Here is a 14,824-nt window from a genome sequence, read left to right on the forward strand (position 1 = left end):
AATGTTACTATGGGTGTTACATCGTTTCTTCCCTATGCAGTTTCTGTGCTGTTGCCATGACGTCAGAACAATGTTACTATGGATGTTACATTGTTTCTTTCCTATGCAGTTTCTGTGCTGTTGCCATGACGTCAGAACAATGTTACTATGGGTGTTACATCGTTTCTTCCCTATGCAGTTTCTGTGCTGTTGCCATGATGTCAGAACAATGTTACTATGGGTGTTACATTGCTTCTTTCCTATGCAGTTTCTGTGCTGTTGCCATGACGTCAGAACAGTGTTACTATGGGTGTTACATTGTTTCTTTGATACGCAGTTTCTGTGCTGTTGCCATGACATCAGAACAATGTTACTATGGGTGTTACATTGTTTCTTTGATACGCAGTTTCTGTGCTGTTGCCATGACATCAGAACAATGTTACTATGGGTGTTTCATTGTTTCTTTGATACGCAGTTTCTGTGCTGTTGCCATGACATCAGAACAATGTTACTATGGGTGTTACATTGTTTCTTTGCTACACAGTTTCTGTGCTGTTGCCATGACATCAGAACAATGTTACTATGGGTGTTACATGGTTTATTTGCTACGCAGTTTCTGTGCTGTTGCCATGATGTCAGAACAATGTTACTATGGGTGTTACATTGCTTCTTTCCTATGCAGTTTCTGTGCTGTTGCCATGACGTCAGAACAGTGTTACTATGAGTGTTACATTGTTTCTTTGATACGCAGTTTCTGTGCTGTTGCCATGACGTCAGAACAATGTTACTATGGGTGTTTCATTGTTTCTTTGATACGCAGTTTCTGTGCTGTTGCCATGACATCAGAACAATGTTACTATGGGTGTTACATTGTTTCTTTGCTACACAGTTTCTGTGCTGTTGCCATGACATCAGAACAATGTAACTATGAGTGTTACATTGTTTCTTTGATACGCAGTTTCTGTGCTGTTGCCATGACGTCAGAACAATGTTACTATGGGTGTTACATTGTTTCTTTGATACGCAGTTTCTGTGCTGTTGCCATGACGTCAGAACAATGTTACTATGGGTGTTACATTGTTTCTTTGATACGCAGTTTCTGTGCTGTTGCCATGACGTCAGAACAATGTTACTATGGGTGTTACATTGTTTCTTTGATACGCAGTTTCTGTGCTGTTGCCATGACATCAGAACAATGTTACTATGGGTGTTACATTGTTTGTTTGCTACACAGTTCTGTGCTGTTACCATGAAGTCAGAACAGTGTTACTACGGGTGTTACATTATTTCTTTCCCACACAGTTTCTGTGCTGTTGCCATGACGTCACAGCAATGTTACTTTGGGTGTTATATTGTTTCTTTGCTACATAGTTTCTGTGCTGTTGCCATGACGTCAGAACAATGTTACTATGGGTGTTACATTGTTTCTATGCTACGCAGTTTCTGTGCCGTTACCATGATGTCAGTACAATGTTACTATGAGTGTTTCATTGTTTCTTTCCTACACAGTTTCTGTGCTGTTGCCATGACGTCAGAGCAATGTTACTATGGGTATTGTTTCTTTGCTACAGTATCTGTGCTGTTGCCATGACGTCAGAACAGTGTTACTGTGAGTGTTACATTGTCTCTTTAGTACACAGTTTCTGTGCTGTTGCCATGACGTCAAAACAATGTTACAGGCATTGTTACATTGTGTTCTGACATCATGAACTGTGTAGCAAAGAAAAGTGTAATTATGATTGCTACAATATTCCTGTGATACTAGAGATGCACCGATCTCAATAGTTGGATCGGATATTGATTCGATGTCACATATTTTTGCTGGATCGGGTATCAGTTAGCTGGTACCAATCCAAATCCAATCCTGCGCATACGCTATATTCTGTGTAATTTATAAGCCAACAAAAGCCATGAAGGTAGCCTATTATAAAGCACTACTATACTATATCCCAACTGTTTTAAAGCCAATCTATAGTTTAATGTGAAGCACAGATGAATAATTATGTGCTTAAATTCATGTTCAGTTCAGCGCTTCCCGCCCCTGCGCCTGTTAATCATACTTTCAATCCATTCACAATTCAAACAGCGAGTCATGTTCATGACAACACGAAAAACTCTCTCCAAGACTATTTGTTACTGTTGATATAAGTAATCAGTGGAGAAATGCATTTAATTTTGCATTAAACGGGTTCATTTTTATATGCAACAAGTTCATTGCCATTTCTAAATCATGTTGCGATGTGTCTGTTAGATCAGCAGATTTCATTCACAACACTGGAGTAGAGAGGGTTATTACCTGCTCTTCACACACAAAGTAGGTGTACCTGGAATTTTGAATTAGAAAAGGCTCAATAATACATTGGACAGATCCTCAATGCACTGATTTCTTCCCTTTGTGCTGCTGTTTTGGAAGTGTCCGCAGATACCGGAGGGCTGCGCCTGTGTCTCAGTAACGCTTCATTCAGGCGAGGCTAGGCAGACGCGACATGCTCTGCTCCATAAGATTATTCTTACAATGAGTTTCTGTTCTCTCACCCTTCCAACTGAGTTTATTGTTGTAACCCCGCCGTGTAAAGTGCTTTGAGTGCCCAGAGAAGCGCTATTTAAATGTAAGGAATTAATATTATTATTATTATTAATATTAATGTACAGTACATCAAAGAACAGGCATTGTTTAAAGCAGGACGCACTCTTGGGTGGCTAAGATCTGTGTCTTTCCAAAGGCTTGAATCCAGATCATCATGTTCAGCTTAATGATGTCATAAAACCGGGACATCGGCAGCCAAGAGAGCAGGAACTCAGCTCGGCCGACTGAGGGAAAACTACACTCGCTAAGATCATTTCAAAAGGAAAAAGAGCAGAGGGGAACTTTTATGCAATTTCCACAAACTCCAGACTAAAACACGCTAGTGCAAATCCTCCTATTTAACATGCACCATAAATGTAAAAGTGGGTCATCTACTGTCTGCTTTACACGTTTATTGAGCTTTCATAATATTGTAAATATGACAAACTGGGACACGGCGGCTAATCTAATTATGCGTTAGATTTAACGAGACAGATTTAAAATCAAATTCACACCAGGCTGAACATTCATAAATAAGCAGAACCTAAAAATTCAGTAAAGATTCATTTATGGCCAAACGCTTCTAAATTAGCTTGAAAACTTATTTTAGGATTAACTGCTTCTTGAGCTTTTCAATGCAAAAGCATCAACAAGATTTCATAACAATCAACACTTTAAACAATCCATCCATGAGCAAAAGTGTCTGACAAACACTCTCCTAAAACGTTTGCGAGCTGAGATTTACTACCAAAGCGAAAGAATACAACAAAAACAGTTCTCTAGTAAGTTTGCACACAAAGGGCTCTATTTTGACGGTCCATGCGCAGAGCGCAAACGCTTTCAGGGCGTGTCAGAACGCATTTTTGCTAATTTAAGGACGGGAAATCTGCCTTGCGCCGTGGCGCATGGTCTAAAAGGGTTGAGTTTATTTTCTTAATGAGTTAGAGGTGTGTTTTGAGAATAAACCAATTACAGTCTCATCTCCCATTCCCTTTAAGAGCCAGCTGCGTCGCGCCAAGAGCGCATTCGCTATTTACAGGACGCAAAGTAAGTCTAAGTGGAAAAAATGAGCATTTCACTAGAAAACAGTTAACAGTTTTTTTTTTCTTTACAGAAAACTGTTAAACAGAGCATCTACTGCGTGAGAATGAGAGATAATGGATCTACTTTCACTTTCGCTCTTGGATAGGGAAACCTTTACGCACAGACATCAATTAGTCTATAAATAATTAATTGTGTTTGTTAAGCGCAAATATTCATTTCAAAACTATTTCTAAATTCAGTTCTAATTTCCAGCAAACGAATAAATGAACAATAATAACAAAATGTGCTCAAAAACCTGAGTTATATCCTAAAACACATGCTGTGACCCATATGGTCTAAAACCTGACAGGTGGGCAAATCTAAGCTTGTTTTTAATAAAACAAATATAAATATGGATATAATAAATAATACTGCTAATAATAATAACATTATACAAAAGCAAATTGTTATGAATGAACTGAAAAAGCCTCCTGAGATGAAGAAGACATAAAAGCAGTGATTTTTCATATTTATGTAGGCTAGAAAATAATATGTTTGTAATATTTTAATCCTTTATATTTATATCCTATATCTATTCTTATTATATCCTATATATATACCTATATATATATTGCTCTCTTGTGTGTATTAAGCAGTGTGTAAGCGAGGCGCAACTTTGCACTGGAGTTTAGACCGGGTTTGTTTTGGTCTAATGAAAAATCTATTATAGTTTCTCAAAATAGCGACGCGCCAGCGGTCCACCTCAGAACGCCTCCCTTTTTAGACCAGAACGCCTATGGGCGCACAAATGAGCGCTAATGCATTTGCTATTTAAACAGCGTAGCGCAACGCCTTAAAACGACTCTTGCGCCAAGCTGAAAGTAGCAAACAAGTATTGCGCCGCGCCTTGCGCCACATTGCGCCGGGTGTATGATAGGGCCCAAACACAGCAGATATCATTGGCCAAAATACTAAGAAACTGGCGTGAAGTTATTCAATGCTTTTTCTTCAATAAAAATCAGCCATAACCATGATTTTACTGTAGTAACACTATCAGGAATAATTGGCAGAAATGTGACACGTTCATATGAATTTATTATTAACCTATTGAATATATTAATGAGGAATGTAACATGGGTTTTTATTTGTGCTACATAACATTAGTTTGCTTTATTTCATAAGAAATGTCACAAAGTTGGATTACTTTTTTTACCATAGTAGTTAAGTTGTTTTACAGTCTTTTTATAACATACCGCAAAGTATATTACATAATATATACTTTTTACTTTAAAAGATTGTAAGACAAGGCTGTTATAATCTTTACAGACCAGGGCTAAATGCTTAATTTTTCTACTGGCTTGGTCGGGCAAGTGGTAAAGATTTTTCTATTTCTATACCACATATTCAAGTAAAGGATTGTAAACGATCAAAGTTTCTACATTACGAACTGCTTCCCTCTGGTAGAAGATATAGGCCCAGTTTCACAAGCATGGCTTAGATTAAGCCAGGACTAAGGCTTAGCTAAATGATGCTGTTTAGGCCACATTTATAAAAATGGCCTTAGAAAAACATATTACTGGTGTGCACCGGAGACAAAAAAAGGACACTGACGTATTTTAAGACATCTCACCGCAAGTTATTTTAAGTTGAGACAGCTTAAACAAGCAATTTAATCTTGACTAGCCTTAAACCTTGTTTGTGAAACCGGGGGATAGAGTCATAAAGTATAGGTTAAACCGCTATAAGAAATCCTTTGTACCCATTTCAGTGGGCTTATTTAGCAAGAGTCTATCTTAATTAGCATTATAAATGTTGTAACTGTTGTTTTGTATTGTTTTTTATTGATTGTTTAGTGAATGTCTGCAGCAATATGCTAATTTCCTGTCAAGGACAATAACGTTTTTTTTTTTACTACTACTAAAGGAGGTCGAGCCCTCACATTTATGGCTCCTAAACTCCGGAATAGCCCTCCTGATAATGTCCGAGGCTCACACACTCTGGCAGTCGTCTAAACTAGATTAAAGACCTATCTTTTTAGCAAAGCATACACTCAGTGCATCACTTAGCAGTATGACGAATGTGCTCCACACAGGTTTCTGCATCTTGTTTAAATACACTATGAACAGCAGCTACGCTAATTATTATCTTTACTCTCTATTTCCACCTGGGGATACTCATCCTGAGGCCCTCATACTATACAGCGGCACCGATTCGATCCTAAACCAGCGTGATGATCCCAAGGTTTCCATTATCCTGGACTAGGCCGTATCCTGAGCAGCTCCTGTGGTGGTCATGGAGGAGTGGAGAACATGAGACTGATTCCTCTGACTCTCCAGGGACAGACGAGTCTTCGCTGAGGTCCAGCATTCTCCAGCGCCTAGACTGCAGCTCTGCACACGACGTTTGGCCAGAGGAGAAATGATCATGCCCAACTGAGCCTGATTTCTCTCGAGGTTTTATAATTCTTCACTTTCGCCAATCGGTGAATTTTTTTTTCTCTCTCTGCTGTCGCCACTGGCTTGCACGGTTTGGGATCTGTAGAGCTGTGCATCGATGGATTTGCTCTTCAGTGTTTGGACTCTCAGTAGTGATTATTAACCACACTGATCTGAGCTAAACTGAACTGAACTTAAACTCTGGAAACGGAACTGACACTGTTTCAATTTACTATGATCTTCTTTGTAAAGCTGCTTTGACAATTTATATTGTAAAAGTGCTATAGAAATAAAGGCGAATTAAATTGATTGAATATTAAATGTAGCATCAAAATAAGCCAAATGTAGTTGGCTTGCTAACTATAGTAACTATGTATAGCTAACTATAGTATTTGCTAAAATCTAAATAAAACTCAATGTTGTGCTTTCATGACTAATATCAGACAGGATATACAGTACAGTTGCAATCAAGTTTCCCAATCAAAACCCCTGAGTTATTAGCCCGCCTGTTTATTTTTTTCCCCCAATTTATATAGTATACGCAACATATAGTGTAGTACAGTAGATCAGATCATTTACATGCATGTAAATATTGTTCCAAAAGGAAGATTTACACAGTAAACTGAATCCTGGAGTGTTAATCTGAAGAGAATGTGCACAATATCAACAACATGATTTGATGAGATGAATATTTTCCAATATAAAAGCACGGCCACATGTGGAATAAAGCCTGATGGCCAAAGACACTTCTCCGTTTCCCCTTAAACATCGGCTAAATCTGCTGCTGGAAAACTAGAGTACACCAGACTGGAAATCTGTGAACTGCGTTTCCATCAGGCTGATAATGGTTTTGTGGCTGGTTTTAGAATCTGCCAGAAGCACACACTATACCCCCACACACGCGCGCACACACACACACACACACACACACACATCTGGAAAAGCAGACGGATGAGGAGATGAAGAAGTGCAGAGATTCGTTGCGGTGACACACAGATGAGCTGAATCTTCATCATGTCTGTATTAGTCAACATCAGGCTTTAGTTTCATTTTTCGGCTTCAGTCTTGCTTTATGTCATGATTATGAGCTGTTTTAATGTATTTTCGTGTGTTTTTGATCAAATACAATGCTTAATAGACACCTAATCCAATATAATGTTTAACATAAATTAATCTAATACAATCTTTGATCTTTGGTATCGGACAAGAGTGTTGTGCACCACTAGAGCAGATGGTAAAATACAAAACAAAATAAAAATGTATAATAATGAAATGAAACAGATGAATATATTTGATGCTTGGTCAAATAAATAAATAAATAAATAAATACAATTAATTTAATTACTGATAGAATTAAAATAAACAAGTATAAAATAAATAAAGTAATACACTATTTTTAATACAATAAAATCTATACTACAGTAAAATAAATGCTAAATTAAAAAGGTTAAGATTTTTTTTTATAAATGCACAAATACAAAACATTTATACAAAATTTAAATTAGAAACTTGTATTAACATTAATATAAAACACTATTTGTACATTGAAAATAATTTGTGCCAAAACAGTAAAATTATTAATTAAAAAATAATAATATATATATATATATATATATATATATATATATATATATATATATATATATATATATATATATATATATATATATATATATATATATATAATTCAAATTACTTGATTCTAAAATAAAGAACAGCACAAATAAAATAAAATGATGAAAATATAGATAAAAACTAAAAACATACAATTGCACAAAATAATACAAATGTAATAACTAAAATTAAATTAGAATATAACACATTAATATAATATAAACTACACTGAATTTGTGCAACCCTAATAATAAAAAATCTAATTAAATAAAATTTTATTAAATTAAATATTGCATTAAATATTCAAATAAAGTAAACACAAATAAAATAAAAGGTAAAACACAAATAAAATAAATCTCACATAAAATAAAGTAAAAAAATAAAATAAATGTTAAAAAATGATTTGGTAAAATGGTAAAAACACTTAAAGAGAAACCCCTATGATGAAATTAAATAAAGCAAACCATATTATTAGACAAAATAAGGTAAAACATTAAAATGTAATAATATAAAGTAAAACATTCAAACAAAATAAAATACTAATATGAAAAGCACTACAATCAAATTAAATTTTAAAATGAAATAAAATACTTAAAATAAAACAATAAAATAAAATGCAAAATAAAATAAAACAAAAAAATAAAAGCATTACAATGAAATAAAACACTAAAATAAAAAAGCACTAAAGTCAAATAAAATGAAAAAATAAATAAAATAAAACATTGAAATGAAATAAAAAACTAAAATAAGGAAAAGTACTACAAAACAATCAATACTAAAATAAAATAAAGCATTAAAATAAAATAAAATACTAAAATAACAAAAAGCACTAGAAAAAAAACAATACTAAAGAAAAAAATAAAATAAAAAATAAAATAAAGCATTAAAATTAAAAAAAAAATCTAAATTAAAGAAAAGCACTACAAAAATATGATACTAATAAAATAAAATAAAATTAAATAAATAAAATAAAATTAAATAAAATAAAAAAAATTAAAATTAAATAAAATAAATAATCCAACCTTACCTGGTTGAACCTCCTGGTGAAGGCAACAACATTGGGAGCCAAAATGTGTTTCTCCTTTTTGCTCCAGCCACAGCTTGCTAGCTCCTACAACACAACACACACAAACAACAGTCATTTAAAAGAGTAAACACAGTCTAAATCAATTTCACAGACGAGTCCTGAAAGGTCGCAGTGCTGCTTTACATGTGTTTTAATCCATTCAAAGTGCACTTGGTTCCCAGCAGGCCTGAATTAGCAAACGCTGAAGATAAACAAGTGTAACCCAAACCCAATTCACTGACCATTCCACATGTTCATTCTGCTTTGTGGAAGACTGAGTTTCTTCTACCAATAAATAATTATGTCCAGGAAATTATTTCAGCAGTCGACCCCCAAACAAACGCAACACTGCAGAGTTTACATTATTTAAGTCTTGATCACAACGAACATCCTTTTTGCAGGGAGAGGCGACTCTTTTTTTTTTTTTTTTAAATGCTTTATTATTTATATAGCACTTTTTTTTATAACACAGCATTTCCCAAAGTGCTGAACACAATCATTCATTGATTCATTCATATTCCTTCAGCTATTCCGGCATATGTTTTATGCAACGGATGCCCTTCCAGCTGCAACCCAGTACTGGGAAACACCCATACACACTCACATTCACACACACACACAATTAAGTACATCTGTTTGGACTATGGGGGAAACTGAAGCACCCGGTGGAAACCCACGCCAACACGGGGAGAAAATGCAACCTTGAGCCAGCACCCTTCTTGCTGTGAGGTGACAATGCTAACCACTTAGCCACCATGAACACAATCAATACTAATTAAAATAACAAAAGCCACAGCATGTAAATAACTAAAGCATAACAACAAACCCCTCAACATGCAATTTCAAAAGGTTTTTATAAACTAAGTAAAGATGCATAACCGTACGTTCACACCGAAAGCGGTGACCAAGGTGGCTGCCTTGGCGACAACGCTGTCTGCCTTCAGCTCCGGCGGCGAGAGCGTCAAAACTCGCTACATTGATCTCAGATTTAAAGGAGCCATTGCAGCATATCAGTTACATTCCTGCATAAAACATGTTTCTAGCGTGAAAATGTTGCGCACTTCTTATCATATTCATATAACAATGGACGATCAAGTTGCGTGTATTGTGGCTTTGCTCTATTTATCCAATATGCGTCCATGGGTCCGTTCTTCATACGTGGATTACTCAGTTAGCTGGATTTGGATATTGACGATTTGACACGATTCAGGATCGTTTCGTTCTTCAAAGCTGATCCGAGTGTTGTTGTCATAGCAACAGTTCTGCTAGGTCAAACCTGATCGGGAGCAGGTTCAATTCATATAAACAGGATTAGATCGGCTCAGTTCAAGCAAAGATAATACAGAAAGTATGTTCCGAATTCTGATATTTTCTTACAGTAGTAGTTATATACACTTGGGGAAATGGTACATTTTTTTTTAACTATATATATAAAGTTATAGTCATTAATAAAATAAATTAAGATTTACATATTAATAAAACTTATGCAATCTGCACCCTCGAAATGAAAGTACAAAGACTGCCACCTGGTGGTGTAAAGAGAAAACTTATTGATATGAACTTTTTAGATCGCTTTAGTACAAATTGTGTATGATAGAAATGCACAATATGTCACTTTTTTTTACAGCAATAATACATTTATGCAGTCATAAACATGTTTTGATAGTTAATATGCCGGTGATTTGATGCTTCACAAAAGTTGCAGACGCCTTTACCAATATGAAAATGCTTTTGTAAACAACCAGTTATTCTTTACACCGATTAAAAAACGGCTACTATAATAAAGAAAATCTTTTCTTAATGTAGAACTAAATACATTGATTTGCATTGAAATACATGATGAATACTCTTGACACATGAACGTGTAAAGCCTGCAGCTCACAACAAATGTGGAAGGTTATTGCGTGTCATATTTAACAAACCGTTTACTGCTAATTTGATGTACTTTTGCACAGATGGATAATTGAATATTAATCAGATGATGTCATTACGCTGCTGTGCCGTCAGCCAATCGTTGCATTGCTGATCATGATTTCGAGGATCGATAGATCTGTCCTTCACAACACACGCAGCGATCTCAGATCAGTTCATCCAGACATTCTAATCTGATTCGCGAACTTGTTTGAAGAACCAAATTAGCGAGAGATCAGTTATCAAGATTAAAAGATCCAGGATCTGCCAAATAATCTTAGATCATTTAAGCGTGGTACGAAGAACAGACCCCATATGTCTGAAATATCTTGAAGCAGCTATACTGTTTTGTATGGTCACGTCGCGTGAGATTCCGCTTTTTTTAAAATAAATATATATAACATTAATGCACATCAGTAACTCGCCAGTAACTTATTTTATGCATGTTCCTGTAAGAAAACATTGTAAATAATAGGAAATTCGGTGACCACAATCATCAAACCCTTGGGAACAACTGTGGTCGGAACCAAAGTTCACAGGTCTGTGTTCTCTGAACTCCTCTCAAGCGGTGGAATTCTTCATTCTGATTGCTTGCTGCCGAACCGCGTCATAGCTCATTACCATAAAGTTGACTTGATTTCAACTCTCCTTGACGCCCACGCCGGCAAAGATACGTCGCACTGCTCCTTGCCGCTTATTGCCGCCGGCTCTCATTGATAAAGAATGACTTCCGGCTACTTTGACGCTCTCGCTGCTTTCGGTATGAACGTACTGTACGGTAATGCTGAAGTGGCAGCTTTTTCCAGCATTTTGGAAAGTCCAATACCCTACCTCACCATGGTACAAACAGAAAACCCTGATTTGATGACCTTACTATGCTTATATCTAGCGGTCGCCATTTTAAAGAACCAAAGCGAGGCTGCGGTGGGAACCACCCCTGAAGATTAGCACCTGCACTGTAAACATTGCAGCAACATGCCGTGGACTACAAACCTCCAGCGGTTGCAGAGATTTTAAAATGCAGAAATGGTGTAACCATCACTTTAATATCATACAGTAAGTTTAATTTAAACAATGAACAGCAGATTAGGCATCAAACAACATCACAATCTCTTTAGATTAATATGCTCAAGTGTCCTCCAAGGCTTCAGTTCATGGCACCAGTTAAACAACGTGGGGAGGCTCTCCTGCTTCAGCCTATGTAACCCGCGGAGCAGTAAAACACTGCAGTCCTCTGTAGCAGGCCTTTGTGTTGTCTGTAATAGTGCTGTCCCACTACTGACGTTTTAAAAACGTCTAATTCCCCGCTAACATTCAAGCGTCGCTGAGCGCGTTCATAAACAGCGCTGATTTACCATAGTATTCACCAGAGCTCATCAGTTTACCGCTCTTCACCCAGTGCAAACACAGACACTGGAGCGCGAAGCAGCCGTGAAGATCAGTCGATTCATCAAGCAGATCGATCGGCTCGTCTGTGTTTGTACTCGGTAAACAGCGGAGGGTGAACTGATGACCTTCTCGGCCAATCACAGTCATTTCTGTTGAGCACGTGAACACAAGGCAAATCAGTTTTAAGAAAGCCATCAACAGTGCCTTAAATGTTAGCGGGAAATAGACGGTTTTTCTTTTAATTCAGTATCATGACGAGTCTAATATAGTGAAAGAATCAGTTGATTAACTTTGATAAGTGAAGTTCCAAAACTAATTTCGAGAGGAGCACGTGATAGAATTGACTACAGCTGATCCCTATCACTAATCACTAACTAGCCAATCGGATCACTCTAAATTCAATATAAATATCCAGCCTAAACTTCATTCCTCATCTTCGTTTTTGGCAACCCCCCCCCATCCTTCCCTTCTCCCTCCTCCTGAGTTCGGGCGACACGGTGGCTAGCACTGTTGCCCCACAGCAAGGAGGTCATTAGTTCAAACACTAGCTGAGCCAACCGATACTCTCTGTGCGGAGTTTGTATGTTCTCCCCGTGTTCGCGTGGGTTTTCCCCGGGTACTCCGGTTCCTCCCAAACTCAAAAACCATGCAAGTTAAAGTCACAAGCACATACTACAAATTAGCGCCAATAGTGATTTATTTTTGGAGCTATCGAGAACTACCTGATCTCATATCCCTCCTAATGCTTATTGACCAGGCGGGAGCCTCGGGCTCATCTATCACAGAGCTCAGGGTTCTTTCCCGGGACAGCATGCCAAACTAGCTTAAATAGTCAAGCAGTATCTAAGGGTGCTTTCACACCTACACTTTTGTTTCGGAACGTGTCTCGATTGCCCAGTTAGCGCGGTTCGATTGGCATATGTGAACAGGGCAATCGCACTCTGTTCCGCGCCAAAGTAATCGCTCCGAGATCGCTTGAATGAGGTGGTCTCGGCTCGATTGAAACGAACCCTGGAGCGGTTCGATTGCAGTGAGAAAGCGATCCGATCCGAGCGCGGTTACATCACAGTGTTTTATGGATGTGTAATAGGCTTACAGCTATATGAAGAGAGAATTATGAGTAAGGCGGGAAGTTTAGCGAGTCTCCGGATGCCCGCAAACGAGTGATGATCTCCCGGTAATCTCGCGTGTCCCTCCCGGTCCTCAAATAGGCATCGTCGCGCACCCTTCTCACCCCTCCCCACCGCATCTCTCCTCAGACACATCGCGCGCGCACCCTGTCAATCCCCACCAAACCACCACCTCTCCTGACAGCTGAGCGGGACGCTGCAAAATAAACCCTGACACTCTGACTAATGTAAGGAGAGTTTACTCGCCCGTGACTTGTTTTAGCTCTTTTGGTCCGATTAGAAACTTTGCAATGTGAAAGCGAACCGCTCCAAGAGCAAAGAGCAACAATGTAACAATTGTAATCTCTGTTTCGGAACAACTGAATCGATTCACAGGTGTGAAAGCACCCTAAGTGTGAACTCTTGAAATGGCATCTAAAATGTGTGTTTGGGAAAGAAAACGTAGTGGCATTTCCCTTAACTTCCCAGAACGGACCTTCGGGTCACTCGGAAGGCTGCGAAATTATAAATGTGTGTCACTTTCTCTTGGCTGATAAGATATACAGCAGGCACACAACGTTCCTATGTAACTCCCAACGATACTTCCGGGTTTCTTCCCACCGCAGCTTCGATTTCGCTTTTAAAAATGATGGCCGCGTGAAATCAGTCAACGTGGGACAGTACAACACTCACTTTTAAAGTTATTTTTAAGGTTGACTAAAAGGTTTGCTAATGTCTGCGAGCATTTTGCGCGCTTCTTAGGGGCCGTTCACACAGAATGCGCTTCTCCTTTCCAATGCTCTATTTTTCTTTAGTTGTTCAATGTAAATGTGCTTGATGGACATGTTTGACCATTGAGTCGCATACAGCATCTTGTACAACTTGAAAGATCTTCAACTTTCCAAAGTAGTGCAGCTCATTACTATCAGTTCCACAGCAGTGGACCAATCAGAAGAGCTCAGAGGCGGGACAACCGTTACAAGCTTCTGTTTATAGTAGAAAGTTGATGTAGTAGAGAAAGTAGTCTTATTCATTGTGTTCAAATCTGTTCCTGAGTGCCACAACTCACATCTTAGAAGCAAAGACTTGATGCGTGAGCTCAGGAGTTAATGTGGTGATTGAGACGCAGCCACAGAGTTTGCTCAAACTAAACGCAACCCAAACCAGCTTTGTGCAACAGGCCTCAGGAGTCAAGGGCTTTGCAGGAGAGCAAACTCTCCGAACGCAGCCAACCGAATAAAGAGCAAACATGCGAAAGGTCAAAGGTGATGTTTTTAAGCTTCATTCCCAGAATGCCCTGCACTAAAGGGGATGAGCTGCGCTGCGGGCAGAACGAACTGAGCAGAAAAACTCCCGCTGCTCTCATTCACTGCACTATTCAAGACTTTTACAGCACACAGCATGCCATACTGTAGATGATGGACACGGATGATGATCAAACGCATTCGCTGCACCTAGTACACTGAAACAAAGATTCAATTCAATTCAATTCAGCTTTATTTGTATAGCGCTTTTACAATGTAGATTGTGTCACAGCAGCTTCACATAAATGGTCATAGTAACTGGAACAGTGTAGTTCAGTTTTTAGTGTTTAAGTTCAGTTCAGTTTAGCTCTGTTCAGTGTGGTTTAAAATCATTACTGAGAGTTCAAACACTGAAGAGCAAATCCATCAGTGGATTTACTAAATGTAGAAAGCAACTAGCTGCAAAGAATGTATATGAGCTGAATCAA

At 37.8% G+C, this 14,824-nt stretch overlaps 1 protein-coding gene across 9 annotated transcripts in view; it reads right to left on the reverse strand.

Annotated features, from left to right (window-relative positions):
- LOC101882086 (ras-specific guanine nucleotide-releasing factor RalGPS1-like) overlaps positions 1–14,824 on the reverse strand; it is a 328,440-nt gene that overhangs the window by 238,842 nt on the left and 74,774 nt on the right. For all 9 annotated transcript variants that reach the window (XR_015490749.1, XR_015490751.1, XR_015490748.1 and 6 more), the window contains exon 5: positions 8,645–8,728. Coding sequence is in view for 1 of the 9 variants with exons in the window: in XM_087253213.1 (XP_087109339.1) it covers positions 8,645–8,728 (84 nt within the window). In the remaining 8 variants the exon portion in view is untranslated. The remainder of the gene's footprint in view (positions 1–8,644; positions 8,729–14,824) is intronic.

The sequence above is a fragment of the Danio rerio genome, chromosome 5 (genome assembly GCF_052040795.2).
Source record: "Danio rerio strain M-AB ecotype USA chromosome 5, GRCz13ab, whole genome shotgun sequence".
Taxonomy (NCBI): Eukaryota; Metazoa; Chordata; class Actinopteri; order Cypriniformes; family Danionidae; genus Danio; species Danio rerio.